This window comes from Pelmatolapia mariae, linkage group LG17, assembly GCF_036321145.2.
Source record: "Pelmatolapia mariae isolate MD_Pm_ZW linkage group LG17, Pm_UMD_F_2, whole genome shotgun sequence".
Taxonomy (NCBI): Eukaryota; Metazoa; Chordata; class Actinopteri; order Cichliformes; family Cichlidae; genus Pelmatolapia; species Pelmatolapia mariae.
This window is the reverse complement of record NC_086242.1, coordinates 26,148,491-26,165,821: the sequence shown is the minus strand read 5'-3', so window position 1 is coordinate 26,165,821 and position 17,331 is coordinate 26,148,491. Positions and strand designations below refer to the sequence as shown.

Below are 17,331 nucleotides of genomic sequence, written 5' to 3'. Positions count from 1 at the left end.
AATCTTGCAATGAGCTAGAGCACAGGTGTCGAACTCCAGGCCTCGAGGGCCGGTGTCCTGCAGGTTTTAGATGTGTCCTTGATCCAACACAGCTGATTTAAATGGCTAAATTACCTCCTCAACATGTCTGGAACTTCTCCAGAGGCCTGGTAATGAACTAATCATGTGATTCAGTTGTGCTGACCCAGGGTGAGATCTAAAACCTGCAGGACACCCGCCCTCGAGGCCTGGAGTTCGACACCCCTGAGCTAGAGTCATGTGAAAAAGTCTTCCCAGGACTCCATGCAGTCCTATGAAAAACTAACACATCCTTAGTGCTTCCATAGGTAATTGAGAGGGCCAGTCACAGCAGGGGCTGTTTTAACACACTCCCACAGTCTTCCCAGAAGTGAACATCACACAAATTTACTCCAAGGTCATACTGCTCAATGCTTAGAGAAAATGAAAAAAAAAACAAAACAAAAACAAAGCCACAGGCCTCTGGATTTTAAATGTTAACCATTATGACAACAGAATTTAAATAAAAAAGATAGAACAAGCGTGTTTGGAAGGTTGCTAGGGGAAAGTCTCTTCTCTCTAAAAAGAACATGGTAGTATGGCTTAGATTTGCAGAGTTGCACCTGAACAAATCTCAAGACTTTTGGAACAATGTCTTTTGGACAGATAAGAGCAAAGTGGAGAAGTTTAGTTGTAATACACAGCACAGTGGTGGAGGGTTAATGATTTGGGCTTGTGCAGCCACAGGACCTGAGTGGTTTGCAGCAGGAGCCTATCCCAGCTGCAACAGGGGAAGAGGCAGGGTACACCCTGAACAGGTCACCAGTCTGTTGGAAAGCTAACACAGAGGGGCAGACTATTCAAACTCACATTCACTTGGATGGGCAATGTACAATCATTAGTTAACCTAACCCCAGTAACTGCATGTCTTTGGACTGTGGGAGGAAGCCACAGTATCCTGAGAGAACATGATGACAGATTTGTGAGGATTACTGTGAGGCAGCTGTGCTAACCACCACACCACCGTGCTGCCTGAATGATTCAAAATGACAACATTTCCTTCACTATGATCCTCAGATTTTCCAAACAGTTATCTGTGTGGCAGCATGGAGGAGTATGACTAATGAAACAGTGACATCTTTGTAAAAACCACCATATTACTGAGGTAAACTATACGTTAAACAATGCCCTCTCCATGACTACCGAATCATAAATAAGTTTGTGTTTAAGAAGCATTTTAAAGTTTTAGAAATGTGACAAAAATAAACTGAAAATTAAACCTTGGAATATGTTATTAGTTTAATTCCAAAATATTTCCAAAGCACACTTCAGTTCACACTGGTTGTGATTTTACAGTGTTAAAATGAATGCTCTTAGACTTTGCATTCAACACGGTGAATGAATTTGTATCAAGTTTCAACTTTTAGAAGTGAGACTACATCTGAATCTTTCTTTAAAAGGAATTGTACCTAAATCTGCAAAAACTGTAACTATAATATGATATATACAACTGTTAAAACAACCTCAGTTTTACACCACATTCTATTGTGATACAACAACTTGGATTTCTTTTCAAGTTTCCTCAGGAGAACAGCTTAATTAATAGATTTCTGAACAGAAGTATAAATAATATCCTTCCTAAAATACACATATCTCAGGACTGTGGGAAAAAGCAAGAGGAGGAAACCCACGCAGGCACAGGAAGACCACAACAGAGTAAATAACCCACAGAAAAGCCCCAGCCTGGATTTGAACTAGGTACCTTCTTGCTGCGATGCAACAGTCCTAAACACTAGACGGCTGTACTCTTTTGACTGTCTGGATAACTTCATCACTTCAGGCCCATAAACAGAATTCAAATGTGACACCTTTAGTGGGCGGCAGCCTCAAACAAGAAGACAAAAGGAGGCATTTCTTTGTTTGCAAGCCAAAAAATGTTGGAACTATTGTCCATTAGTGATTCTCATTTCTCACACATCCCATCACTAAGAAGATTTTAAACTCAGTCTGGAATCATTACCAAATTATCCCACTTCTCCCTGGTTGCCCTGCTCAGCTACAGGAAAGTATCCTGCAAGCTCATTGGTCAGTGCGTGCTTCTGTCCTGCCCACACAAAGTATGTAGGCTGTCCTGACTGGTCTCGCTCCTGTGTATACACAAAGAAGGGGCTGAGTTCAATTGCCAGAGCCGACCTGACCAGGCCGACCCCACCTGAGACCTCTGAGCAGGGGTGGTAAACTCGCCCGCTGACAGGATGCATGTACAGCGCCTCAGGGCGGAACGGGACGGAGAGTTTCTCTGCGCCGCCACAGTACGATAGCAGCTCCTGCTCGCCCTGCGGTCCAGTGGGGCTCTGCAGCAGGTGGGTGAAGACCACAGGTCGGTCATCGCAGCGCAGGAAATTCCTCTCCCTGCCGCACAGGGACAGGAAGGGGAAGTCATCCTCGTAACGACCACTATGATTCATGCGCAGACGAGTGAAGAAGAAGACTAGGAATTCCTTATCTGGCAAAAATAAATAAATAAATAAAAAATGAGGGCATCAGTAATGGTCTCACAAGTGTTATTAATGTAATTTACTTGAAAATAAAATAATTCAACTGTATATGAACATCGCACTACAGTTTGTATAAAACATTTCTTATTATAACATAAGAATATGATATTAAATCCATAATTAAATGTCACACTTTATCATCTCAGTGTAACACAATTTAAATGTCTCTCAAGGATTCGAACAAAGTTAATTTTTTTCTTTTCCCAGTTTAATGTACAACACTCCAATGTAGTCAAGCTGGATGCAATTTAAGAATCAATGTACAGTTCTGTGAAATGTCACACGTTACCTCTCATTTCTTTAGTCTGGTTCCTCCTTGCATCCAAGAATCCAGACATTTTTATAATTAACTGAAATACCTGGTATAAGTGGTCTCAAGCACTTATTTTCTGAAGTATTTCTACGTCATGTGTTTAATGTACATAGCTAAGGACCAGCCACATATGTAATACACCTTATAAGTTGTTTAAGTCTGTGCTGTATGTTTCTTGTTTACCTTTAAAGCAGGTGACAAAGTTTTTCACTTTGGTATCATCGAGGAAAAGCTGCAAGTAGAGGAATGAAAGTTAACATGCTGTTTAATGCTAAAGGGAGACTCTGGATGTTTACTTTTTGAAGTGCTAGTTCACTTTCTTACCTGTCCTTGATGGTCGATATAGTAGAAGTATTCTCGGATGCGTGGTGTGGGGCTTTGGCCCTGGACGTACGTAGCGGTCGCTCTGGAGGCGGTTAAGCCGGCTGGTCCGCGGCGCAGAGCGGCCACAGCTCTAGCGCTGAAAGCCGCAGTCCGGAGGAACAACATAACCGAGCAGAGTAAATATGCTCCGTATTAAACACGAGAACCGAAAATGTGGTGTTTCACAAACGACAGCCTATGTGTTTCTGCTATTTGCACACCTTAAACAAGTCAGATTAAAGCCTCAAGTGTTTACAATCTAAAACGTTACCCGGAAGTGTTTAAGTGGTGCAATGTGGTCATTTGTTTTCTGCTGCCACCTAGTGGATGATATCATGCACGGGTTTGAAATGCAGATTTAACACGCGTATATTTCATGAGGCTCGACAAATTAGAAAAGAATAATAGAATTCTAAGTGTAATCTTTACATACTAAATACCTATGTTGTTATTTTACTTGACCGTATCTAAAAGTGTAGTGAAACAGAAATAAGACTTTTTAGATAAGAATCAGGTCATCCTAAAAAAACAAAACAAAAAAAAAATCAGATGTCTTTGACTTGTTGGTTTGCGATAGAAAAATGTGAAGTCCAACCCTATGCTCCAAGGATATGATAGATGGATGAAGCCTTTATTTGTCAGATGCAAAGTTTACACCTGCAGTAAAATACATGTTTGACAGTGACTGGTTGCATTAGTTGGTACTAACCTCATAACCACAGAGTACACGTTGTTTCTGTTACAGCGTTAGCTCATTGTATATTAACTGCTCAAGAAAGAGTGATCAGGTTTATTTGAATGCATCCTCTAGGAAGTTGGATTTAGATAAAGCCAGTAGTACATCAGTCTCATTGTACTGTTCACGTATTTATTGTTAGCTGTTCCACTTTGGAGACAGAAGAGGAACTCAGCCTGCAGCAGCAGACAGACTGGTAGAAGAGGAGCTGTCTGGATCAGATCCCAGATACACATCAACAACTCAAGAGTTCATTCAAGGTGTAATTTTGGTTGCTAAAGATAACATTGTTGCGTGTGTGTGTGTTACCCAAAAAGCCATTTTGCAGGACACAGAAAGCAAATCAATTCTTATTAGTATTTAAATGCATTCAGTTTGTTTGTTGGACGACAAAGAATCACTGAATACCGCCGTTTAAATTGTTAGAGCTATAGCAGGAAGTTGCCTTTATCTTTAATTATGTACCAAACTTTTTAAACCATCTTTAAAAAAAAAGGTAAAATGTCAAAACAAACAACTCCTCAAGAACTTGTTTTTAAGTTTGTATTTGGAACCCATTGTAGCAGGAAGCAGGTATTTAGGGCATCTGGACTATGACATTATTTCTCATGAATTATATTTCTCATTAAGTACAAGCATCTTTTTTCCGCCTTGCAACCCTCCTCCGTTCCACCTCCATTCTTACGTTTGCATATTAAAGGTAAGAATTGTGTTTGATTTGAACCAAAAACTGCCCCACATAGAGCACCTTGTAATAAATTAAAATACATATAAAAGTTTTTCCTGCTTAATGTTCAGGATCATTAGTGAGAGCAGTTGCACTGGTGAAACATTTTAATTTCATTACGGACACCTGCGCTTTAAGTCTACCAATTCAGTTTGATTCATCCATCCATCAGTTCTCTTATTCAGTTCACTGGGGAGCTGAAGCTTATCCCAGCCACACCAGGGAAAGGTCGCTGGTAACCTGCTAACCTGCTAACCTAACCCCACCAACTGCATGTCTTTGGACTGTTGGAGGAAGTTCGAGTACCTGGATAGAACCCATGCAAACGCAGGGAGAACATGCAAACTGAGTTCAATTCAATTCATATAGCACCAAATCACAACAACAGCTGCCTCGAGGTGCTAAGTCAAAATATGCACATAGGGTAAAGTGATGGACAGGGGTTCAAAATCTAAATATATCATCAGGATAGTACCAGAACCCCCCCCCCCCCCCCCCCCCCCCCAAAAAAAAAAAAACAACCAAACAGAATTGGTAACATAACAGGCTCTGAAATGGCACATTTGCTGTGGCTGCGGGTACCATTATAGGATAGGTCTTGAAGTAATCAACTGCTCCTGTATTAAACAAGGCTTCCCCGTCATAATAAAAGCTCCTGGTGAAATTTTAAAAGAAAAGGTTTTTTATTTGAGAGCATTTGCCTACGTGCTTGTCATTCTGTCTATAAAAATGATTGCTCAAAAGGTTCTCAATAAATTCTGAAAAAACAGTGTGTTGCATTGTAGAGTGGGGTCAAATTAAGAATCCAGTAAAATTGGGCTTACATCCAACAAGGTCTTCAAGGTCAACTTAATGAATTATTGATTGGAAAAGTCCTTCAACGTGAAAACGATCATTCTTACAAGTGTGGTTTTTATTGTCAACATATAGAAATTATTGTATAAAGATTTTGAACGTCATGTCACAGTTGACCTCTGGCCTATCCTTCAAGTTTAGTAGATTGATATGAATGTCAAAGTGATAATAAGATAAGATAACTTTTATTAGCCCCAGATTTGGAAAATTCACATTGTTACTGTACATCAGCAGAGCAGACAGGAGGAATAAACAGATAGATAAAACATAACATAACAACAATATAAATTATATAGAGACATGTTTAGTATTATAATATACTATTAGCTTTTTTCATTTGATGTTTTTCAGTAAACATTTCAATGAATTTTACCAGACAAGGAAATGAATGTTACATACAAAGTACAGCCACATAACATACTTCACAACATACTTGTTTTATATTGAAGTATTTTGAAATGGGCTTTAACATAGCAAATAACAACAGCTTGCACTTGCACTTGTTTTTACTGCACTTCAAATTTCTTTAAAAAGATACCAAAAAAAAAAAAAAAACCAACCCCCACACAAAATACAATACTATTCCTTTAAAAGTAAATAATGCCCTGAAAGTCAATTGCCTTGGTGGATGTGCAAATTCCCAGGTGACTTGGCCTCAGGATGTCTCGAGGCAAGAATCAAGCGCACCCAAAGGGAATGAGCGTTGTTATGTGTTGTTTGACTTGGATGAAAAAAACGTCCTACATACCAGAGTTGTTAGTTTAGAATTTTCTAGTAAGTTTTTATTTTTTATTTTATTTTGACTTTTTGATTTTGATCCAGTTTAGTTTCAGTTAGTTTCCACAGTGGATTTTTTCTTGTTTCGGTTTAGGTTATATGGTTTGAAAATATTTCGTTTTACTTTATTTATTTAGTTTCATTGTTGATTTTAGACTTTTTCATTATTATTGTAGAGCTGGCATGTGTCAGGGGCACAGTTTTGAAAAACCAGCACAAACGTTGCTATAGAAACAAAAAGCTTTTGAAAGCAGTTAATTTACAGTCTTTTAGACATCCGGTGTCTGATTAAATGTCAAATCAGGCAAGTTGTAATAACATTTTGACCAAACTAACAGGAACTAAAACTAATATTTCCTCTATATTTCTATTTTATTTTATTAAATTCTGCAAGTTCACAAAATCACTTCAGTTAGTTTATTTTTATATTTTTATTTTAGTTAACTAAAATATTTTTTCACATCTAATTTTAGTTTTTGAGTTTAGTTTTAGTTACCTACAATGACTTTGCTACATGCAGTACATTTTATTAAAGTAAGATAGTCAAATGTTGTCCTATATATTCCTGTTTTATGTTGAGGATCATGCAGATACAACCTTCAAACACTTCAGAACACCATTTTATATTTGGTATTTCTGCAGCTTTGGAACTCTAATGTATGTAAGAGAGTAAACAATGATAGCACTGTAGTTTCCGACCATGCACCAAGTTATTTTGTGATAATACCAAGTTTGAGAAAAAAAACATCTGAATGGTAATTTAAACCCAAATGACTCAAGGATCAAGAATTTATCAGTTATGTGGGAATCCTGATAGTTCTGAATTCATGATAGCACAAACATATGCTTACAAGGAGCAACTCATTCTTAGTCTTACAGCTGCGTTCTTCAAACACTATCATTTTAGGAGAGACACCTGTACCTCTAACAGTTCATCTGCAAAGGGTCTAAGCCTTTTATATTTGCCATACCTACATGGAAATCTCCTGTGTGTGAGGCCATAATGCATGTAGGAAATTCTGAAACTGTGCTTTTTTATTGTGTAACTAAAATGTGATCTAATCTTAACATACCGGGTGACATGGTGGTTAGCACTGTTGCCGCAGAGCAAGAAGGTCCTGAGTTCAATTCTACCATCAGGCAGGGGCCTTTCTGTGTGGAGTTTGCATGTTCTCCCCGTGTTTGTGTGGGTTCCCTCCGGCTTCCTCCCACTGTCCAAAGACAGTTTGTGAGGCTAGGTTAATTGATTAATCCAAATTGCCCATAGGTGTGAGCATGAATGGTTGTCTGTCACTGTGTGTTAGCCCTGCAATAGACTGCTGACCTGTCCAGGGTGTACCCCGCCTCTCGCCCTATGACAGCTGGGATAGGCTCCAGGGCGCCCCACGACCCTGAAAAGGATAAGCGAATGGATGGATGGAATCTTAATCTACCTTCAGTTGGTTTGTTTGTGACTAGGGCATATATCCACAAATATTAGTATGTAATATAGATATTAGCAGTTTAAGAGCAACTTTGAGCACGGAGGAACCTAAGACCTTTTACCTGAGTGAGGAGGTTTGGCGGACCTCTGTGATAGGTATGACACATTCTTTCAAATTACATGAAAGTTTGATCCAAATCATTGATACATGTAACAGAAATAAATCTTACATAAACGTAAAGTGGAATGTGAAACTGACAAACAGAATTTACAGTACCCTGGATACAGTGTCATTATGAATACTATAATATAATAAATATACATCAATTGGAAGCCATATTTTTATAATGTTTTTTAACAGACCTGTTTGTGCAACAGCACCACCAGGAAGATCATTATGTATATGAAGGATTTTGTAAGATTAACATATGAAAAATAAAGTAAGTGCATCACAGTAGTGAAAATGCTGTACTGTTTATGGGCTCAATTCATCACTGCTATGCTGCTGGATTTTTCAAGTTATGAGATATTTTTGTGTTTTGATGCTGACTTTATTGAGTTGGGAGATGTGAGCAAATCTTCAGTGAGATTGTGCAGGGATCATGTTTGTGCTCTAACCTGCAGGATTTCATGACTGGCTGACAGTATAGTAGCAATGCTAAAGACAGAGAAAATAAAAAGTGAAAATAATTTGCAGCAAAAAGTGAAGGAATGCAACACCTTGTCGTATCACCTGACTCTGGACACATAAGAATCAGTCAACCATGAAATCAAAATGCAATGTATATCTGTTACAGCTTCTCAATAACATTCTCCACAAAATATATTTGGAAGTCAGTGTTTTATGAGTATATAAGTGCAAGAAGCCGTCTGTACTATGTGGCAAACTTGTTAATCTGGTTTGGGGGGGAAAAAAGTGAAGAAGTGTCTTCAAAACATCCGCTGAGTTATTATGGGTGTAGGGTTTGTGTTTGAAATTTAGTGAAGCAGGTATTTTTGCCATTTGGACAGAAGGACTACTTTTGAACCACAAGCTTTTTGCTATTTGCACTGCTTGCACTTCTATTTCCTCGTCATATTTGATTTAAACCAACAAGTGTCTTAAATGAGTTTTATGTTCAGGATCATGCAACTGCTTTAGTGAAACATTTCAATACTGACGCCTGTGCTTCAAATCTAACAATTTTGAAAATCTGAATAAGTACAACAGAACGCACAAAGGGACAAACATAGAGGAGTACCTGTGGGATTTGAAATGTAAGTATAAAATTAAAGACTGGAGAGGTGGTAAATATATATAGTAAAGCAGGGGTATCCATCTCCAGAGCTACTGTCCTGCAGTTTTTAGATGCATCCCTACTCCAACACAGCTGAATCAAAGGGTTGGATTACCTCCTCAGCATGCCTTCAAGTTTGGCAAAGGCCTGGTAGCAGGCCATTCATCTAATTCAGGTGTGTTGGAACAAGGATGTGTCTGAAAGCTACAGGACAGTAGCTCTAAAGGACTGGAATTGGACACCCCTGTTGTAGGTCTTTGTGGTGAGGCGTGGTCGGCGGTACCGTGCGGACGCACCTGCACGGCATCCGCTATCACGCCCGCCATATTTAAAACCACGGGGAAGCAGGAGTTGAGAGTTGTGGTGTAGCATTATGTGCGGTTGGCAGCTTGTGAGCTGCAGCCGGAATGAATAAAGATGGCTCTGATTAAAGATTTCTGTCTAATTCACAGCAGTCTTTAACATACAGTATAACAAAATCAGCTTTTAGCTATTGGCTATATCTCATTGACCATTGAGTTGGTAAGCTGGTGGAGGTCAGTGAGAGTTTTCACTTAATAGAACCGGATCGGACATCGGAGAGAAATAAAAAATGTAATCCGATCCATTAAATATCAAAAAAGCACTTCACAAAACTTGCAACATAGCGTAACCCAGATTGACAGACAGAGATTGACAGACCACTTGACTTTCGCGCATTGCTTTGTGGGTACCCGTGGCAGCAAAATCAAAACACTGCATCAAGCCCTAGTATTTCCAGCACCGGTAATCATTAATTCTGCGGTTTTAATCCCCACTTGCATTTTATTTGCCCCAAAAACAGTTATGTACAAAACGACGGAGAACACGGCAGGTCTGTACAAAGACAGACTTGACGAAAAGGCAAAAAAAAAAAAAAAGGACGAGGAAAAAAATCAAAGGAGTGAAAGGGTCAGACCCATACAAGCATACTGAGTGGAGTAAGGACGTTAGCGTGCTGCCCAACTTTCATCACGCACATATTTATTATTATATGGTCCTAAGTGTGAGTGCATACACTCACAAAATGTTTAGTAACTTCAGACCCCTGCAACAAGCCCAAGTCCAGTTTACTTTGGTGATTTGGACTATTCCATTTCACAGCTGTTGTTAATTTTTTTCCCCCCTCTATCTCCTGTACAGGCAAACGCAATCTATTTGTCGTTTCAGGTTGTAGTATTACACAACATTTTCAGATCTAATAGAAATAAAATGAGTGTCTCGTAATTCATTCAATTTATTGTCTTTATTTATAACTGGCATTATTGTTTCATTCTATTATAGAATCTTACAAGAAAGAGGCAAAATTGTATTCCATTATGCTTTATTAGCTGCTTCGGTAAAAAAAAAAAATATATCAACAATTCAAAAAACAAACAAACAAACAAAACAAAACATTGCAAAACAACATACTGGAAAACAGTTATTCATCACTTGATTGCTTCAATACAACACTTGGGCACATATATGCAGGACTTTTCATGGCTGTTTTGATATCGCTCTCTCTCTTAACCAATCAAATCTCGCTGTGGTAGCAGCTTTAAACTTGGTATGCCCCAGGTTGATAGAGGGTGCCCAGTCTGGATCGCATTCCAGCATTTTGTAGGCTGGTTTTCCTACAAAACACAACAAGCATTAGCCCGCAAAGCCACAGTGAACAAAGCAGCATAGCGCAACGAATTCAATTCAAATCAATATAAGACTTATTTGTAACCTACATCAACAATTATGTTATGATAAATTACGTAATAACTACAACAGAAGACTTACCTTTGTGGAAATGCTTGGAGCAGACTAACATGTGAGCTGGAGTGTTCTGGGACATTATATTTGGTAGTGATGTGTCCTGTGTGTCGAAGCTTCGATATCTGTGTCGGGTAATCTCGGGGGAGTTTTTGTGAAGCGCGTATCGAGGCTTGCTTCGATTACGTATGCAGTGACATTCGAGGCCTCGCGGGCAGTCCGTACCATGTGACTGATTCAGTAACTGGCTCGCCGGTTCGCGCCAGATTCGAAATAAAATGGGCAGCAAAACAGCGGATTTCCCCCATCACATTGTGTTTTGGAATTGGATTACGTACGTGCTACATAGTTAATTGAGCATTTCTTCTTTGATGGAACCAGCAAGGAAGAGATTTTTTTAAATCTCATCTCTTCTAATAAAGCACACAGTAATAAATATCACTAATGATAAGTACCATAATATAAATAACACTACAGATCCTATAATCTGATTTCTGTCTTTTAGTTTTTGAAAAAGTGAAGCGCCACATACTAGTTTGTGTCATTATCCAAATGTACATAAGCATGATTACACAGGTACTAGGGGTGGGTTTTGATTATCGATTAAAATCGATTCTGGCTTGGATAACTTGATATCGATTCATTACAATCCTGAATCATTTTTTTTTAATATAAATGTATTTTGCCCGAAATGCCAGAATCTCAGGTTAAACCTCACAAAATTTCAACAACCACCAAACAGCTAGAACAGTAAATGAGAGCAGGTACACTTCTGCACATAGATGTAGACACAAAGCGCAGAGCCTCCGATGGATCACAATCAGTGAGATGTCGCCTTTCTCACCCGACGGCACATACACGATCTGGGCTGAAAACCGACAGCTCGCTGATTCTGATGTTTCGGCGGGTCCGGGCTTTGTGTTCACGCCCTTTTTGCGCTGATTCTAAAGCTGTTAGTTTTATCTCTCTCCAAACAATATTGACCGAACCAGCAGCAAAAGAAGATCCAAACTACGCTTCACATAACCATCGTTATGAATTCCCTCTTACTTTTGCTGTTTTGCTTCCACCACAATAAAATCACACTTCATGCACAGCTCTCTCTCTCTCTCTCTCTCTCTCTCAGTGTACTTCAAGAACAGTTTCCCATCTAAAAATCTGTTTTCTTCATTATTCGCTTGCTTGTTACGCACAAGTCTACCGTTGTTGACAGCGCTGTCGGCCGCTGGTTTTTTCCTTTTACTTACTTCCGAAAAGAAAACCTAATTTCTGCCGTTCAATACTGAACAAATTTAAACTTTTTAAAATTATGCAAAATTGCAAAACGCTTAGTTGTGTCTCTAATCAAACCTCTGTAACTTTGCTCTGCTTCACTTCAGCAGCATCAGGTAACGTCCATGTGTTGATTAATGGTTTTCTTTTGTTTTTGATCTACTGCAGAATATTTTTATAAAATCCCAGGCCAGGAAAATCGCCTTCACGTTTTTCTGTGTTTTATCCTCAGTTACTTTGGCACAAAGGCATCTGCTGTGATGTTTACACCTTTGATAAAGTCTCGCAAGTGTCAGCTTTCTTATTATAGATATAAAAATATAGAAATGTACTGATGCATGATCTGAATTATATATTTCTGACTGTCTGAGGCAAAATTTCCCCGAATTGAATCTAATTGTGGATCAAATCGATTCTAGAAATCAGTGACGACACACAGCCCTAACAGTTACACGATCATACCAAAACTCTGTCCTGATAGTTTCCAGTTTCTCTTTTGTATCAGACATACTGAGACAATATTCGGGATAAATAACCACGAAAACAATTTATTTATTCAGTTTAGAGGTTTACACATCACATCATTATTATCACAGAGCCTGTTTCACTTGAATCGTCCACTTGATGGCGCAGTAGAGCAAATGAATCATCACAATGCTTCGAACCATGAGTCGACCAGTTGGATGGAAAGCTTCAGTTCATAACAAGGCTTCATCTCACCATCACTAATATTTGGTCTTCGAATGGCTGCAATCCAGGCCATCCGTCGGCTGTTTGTTACATTGGAAACATGGCTTGAACAATTTCTCTACCACGACGTAATCCGATAACAACCGATCTCTTTATCCGTCGGCTTCCCGTGGCTGTCATGCGACCGGCTATTGCAGTTAATAATACAACAGCTTCTTGCCATTCTTTGTTTCTTTTTATCGCTGTGTGACTGTTTTCATATGAAAGCCTGCGTGCGCTAGTACCGCTTGCCACTCGTTCCCAGAATCCTTTGCGGTTTTACCCCTGAATGACGTCACATTTTCAATCTCTATATCCCTATCACGTCGGAGGAGTATGCATCACGTGATAGAGCGCCTATGGCGTGTGAGACCTGTCGGCGGTCTGGTTAAGCATTTGGAGACCCGCTACGTTAGGGTGACCAACCGTCTTTTTCCCCCGGACATGTCCACTTTTCACGTTCTGTCCGGGGGGATTTTTGAGACTGATGAAAATGTCCAGGTTTTCCTATAGTCCTACAGAGGACCCATATGTGTGGCGTCATCCCCGAGCAGCTGCTTTGTGAGTGATTATTCTGCGCTCACAGATGGGACAGACAGGGCGCAGAAGCGCGTCTGATGATGTTTAAAAGATGCCAAAGTGCAAGTGCAGCTTTTCAAACAAACTGCAAAAGAAATTTCCCTCGTACTGTCCCCGTACTGGTCATTTTTCTCATACACATGAGGCCTTATTTCTGTACCCTTATTTAATTCCAGAGGTTTTTAAGGGGTTTTTTGCCCTTTTGACATGTAAAAACCTATATGACATTTTTATTTCGCCATTCGTTAACCGCATAGAGAAGGCATCGTTTAAATATGTTAAAATTTTCTTTAAGCAAAAAGTATTATTAAAGTTCTTCATGACTGGGCCAATATGGTCAGCCTATGCGTGCTTCCAAACCGGCATTTAAACTCCGAGAAAGGCAACCCTATTAGTTAGGTTGCTTAATATTTCCGCTAAGTACTCTTTAAAATACAAGAGTAGGAAGGATGGTGTAGGTCAGGGGCAATTTTAGCCTATTTTGAAAATGAATCAAAGCACCCCAAAGATTTCTTACTTTTTTTGACAATATTTGCTGTTTGTGTGACACACAAAAAGCATACAGTACTTAATTGAGATGGAACATTTTAACAACAAAAGTATAGATAACCCCCTCCCCAAATGGTTTGTTCCAGCTCGCCTCTCCCCTACTCTGGCTCTAGCGCCCTTTCTGCCAGAGCAATAGTGGCTGAGACGCAGCGGAGCGGAGGTGTAAGTGCCTGGCGTAAAACAGGACATATTAGCTGCATTTAACCTTCAGTTACTCTGTATATAGTTAGGTAGGAGTCAGACCATGTTTCTTTTTAGCTGAAAAACATTACACCCAGGTAACCTGCAGTGTTGAAAACGTGTTTTCCGACGATGTTTGCTACCCTACAATCCATTCTACTCTGTAGTAAAATCAGTGACATCTGACCGTCCTGCTGCTCCCATTGAAATTTATACAGCCTATTTAAAATCGAAAACTTAAAATTATCCTTAGCCTACTGTTGTTACCACTGTCCTGTTTGAAATGGAATGAGAGAAGCTGGTTATTTTGTCGTATGTGCCGATATTAAACCCAGGAGCCACATTCAGGTAAAAGTGTAAGATCAAATGATCCGTCAAAAAAGGATCATGTTGGATCAGTGTTTCAATATTTATATCTTTTATTAGATGTACATGTGGTTTGGTTATTTGCCTTTTGGTTGAAAGTGCACTGAGAGAGGACCTTTTTTTATTAGTGATCTCAATAGTATTTTTTTTTTTCATATTAATGTAATTTTTTCATCTAATTGAATACAATCTAATTGTGTATGATTGTCAGTCCAAAGAGGGAGAGTCGAAAGAGGGGAACGTGAGCAGAAAGTACAAGGTCAGGAAGAACCAGGGAAGAAAACAGACAGGGAACAGTGACAGGGAAAACAGAAACCGTTAAACTGCTCGAGAGAGTTGACCACCAAAAGTGATAGACAGATAAGCCAACGTCAAGGTGAGGCGACATAGGTTAAAATAAAAGAAAAAAATCTGCAGAGCCATAGTAGTATCTGCAGTAAAGATATTTTCATACATTGTATACATTGTACCATAGGCAAAGTTGCATCCATTTTTATAATTTTTCTATCAATATTTTGTACATTTGTACATTTCAAGGACTCTTCTATTTTTGGAGTGCATTTTTATGTATCTGTATTATATTATACATACACATTAAAAGTGAATCTCTGTCCAGAAAATGCACTCAGTTTACTTTTTACTCATAGGAGCATCATTCATTATTCTCCTCCAGTAATTAAGGTTAGGATATGTATTTTTTTTTTATTCCAATCCATTCTTCTTTTGCAGCATTTATATAACCTTTATCAAATTTGATGGTTTTGTTACAGACTTTAAAAAAAGTGTTTTACTTTTCTTTCACAAATGTGGGGATTAAATTGTGTTAAAATGTACAAAACATTGATGTCATGTTTTGTGACGAAGACCCCGGCACAGAGAGACTTGATGAATTTAAGAATCTTATGATTCAATAAAGAAATTTGCAGACTTGCACAGAGACGGTAAAATTATGATGACTGATAACGGAGATGAAGACAACAGACGATGAGGACAGGGAGGAACAGGGGTTTAAATGCACCAAGGAGACAGTCAGAGGGAACTCTGTACAACTGGAGACATTTAAGGATGCAGGGACTGACAGGGACGGGGAAGAAGTCTCATCCTGACGAGTAAAGATTATTTTGCCTGGCTGGGCAGCTCTCTGGGTGCTCAGCACCCCCAAAGCTCTGATCCTAGAATCGCCCCTGGTGTAGGTTGAAGTTTATTAGATTGATCAGTATTGCTGAAGTATGAAATATTTTGGGTGCAGTATATTTTTTGCATACAGGTATAATAGAATAGCTTTAATTTTGTTTGTTTTTTTAAACTTGAGTATGAATTTACACAAAATGCAGCAAGAAATTTGAGAAAAATAACGTTTTATTGATTATAAAATGCGTTATATCGGATTTATATCTGTATCGCAGATATCCAAATTTATGATATCAGTATCTGACATAAAAAAGTGGTATCATGCCATCTCTAGTTTGTACGGCCCCCATGTGCTTGTATGCATGCCTGTAATGTTAAGGCATGCTTCAACGGAATCACTGAGATCCTGCATGAGGCTAATAATAATGCTGAGCCTGGGCATTGTCAGGCACCAGGAGGAACCCAGGATGCACAGCAACAGAGCAGGGACTGACAATGGGCCCAAGGATTTCTTGCTGATAATAGCAGTCAGGCTCCGTTGCCTAGCTTGTAGAGGTCTCTCCATGGAAATGCCTCCCCAGACCATCACTGACTCTTTAGTAGGGCTGCCACAAATGATTATTTTGATAGTCGACTAGTCACCGATTATTTTTGCGATTAGTCGACTAATCAGATCATGCATCCATTGGACGTAAAACATACAGCTTATTGCACCAGCATGCATCTGCACTTATATAACTATCATTAGCTTACAACTTTAAGTGTTTAAAGTATGTGCTAACTAAAAATAAAGACAAGATGATAGTTTATTAAATTTAAATGAAATTTGCAGATTGTTTCAAATGAAATACTAAAAAAAAGCCAAACAATAAAATTATTGTTATTTAAGTGACTTATATATGTTTAACCTGAGTAGCGAAAGACGGCGGTGGGTTTGAAAACGATTTGCCGGGAGTCCAGTGTTCTCACGGGCTCTAGTGAGCCATGAACCCCGGCTAGCTATCGAGCTAGTGGTTAACAGACGTCTCCGAAAACGTCGGAGCGCTTTTGAAAATATGTGGTGTCTTGATAAACTGAGCAGATATTTGAGGTTTACACAGTTACATTCTCGCCTGAAAATATGTTAAACATTTATTTTGTGACCCAGAAAGAATAATAACAGTAATATTAAAACTAACTAGCTGCCGCCATTGTTGGAAACTGAGCTGGGCTGCGCTATGAATTCTGGGACAGAGCTACTTCTTCTTCTTCTTCGGGGTTTAACGGCAGCTGGCATCCTTGTACATGCAGTGCTGCCATCTTCTGTTTCAGTCCGTTATTACACTCTTAAATCCTACTACTTATTCCTGCGTCTTTTGTGATCTTACAAAGCTTCAAACGACGCGTCGACTATTAAATCAGTCGTCGACGATTTTGATAGTCGACGTAATCGTGACTAGTCGACTAATCGTGGCAGCCCTACTCTTTAGCAAACCAATCATGCTAAAGGTATGAATTGGTTTGGTTTAGCCAACGGGGCTCTATGGTGCTGAGCAGAGCACAGGACCCACTACAAGATGAGAAGTTCTCAGCACATCAGAGACTGCCTATGTCCCTCTCTCGACCTCAGTCAGTTTGTGTACAGACCAAATCAGTTCACGGAGGATGCCATCACCATCACCCATCAGAGAATGCTGAGCCATCTGGAGAACAGGAAGATCTAAGTGAGGATGCATATACTCCTCTTATCTGTTTTATT

The 17,331-nt window shown here is 39.2% G+C and overlaps 1 protein-coding gene across 1 annotated transcript; it reads right to left on the bottom strand.

The window, feature by feature from the left end:
• Nucleotides 1-1,271: 1,271 nt before the first annotated feature.
• lg17h8orf82 (linkage group 17 C8orf82 homolog) lies at nucleotides 1,272-3,508 on the bottom strand. Its single transcript, XM_063501232.1, has 3 exons — nucleotides 3,193-3,508; nucleotides 3,052-3,100; nucleotides 1,272-2,503 (listed from the first exon to the last, which is right to left on the bottom strand). Exons 1-3 carry the CDS (start codon nucleotides 3,355-3,357, stop codon nucleotides 2,022-2,024), a joined length of 696 nt encoding a protein of 231 aa, XP_063357302.1. The 5' UTR covers nucleotides 3,358-3,508; the 3' UTR covers nucleotides 1,272-2,021.
• Between the last annotated feature and the right edge of the window lie 13,823 nt (nucleotides 3,509-17,331).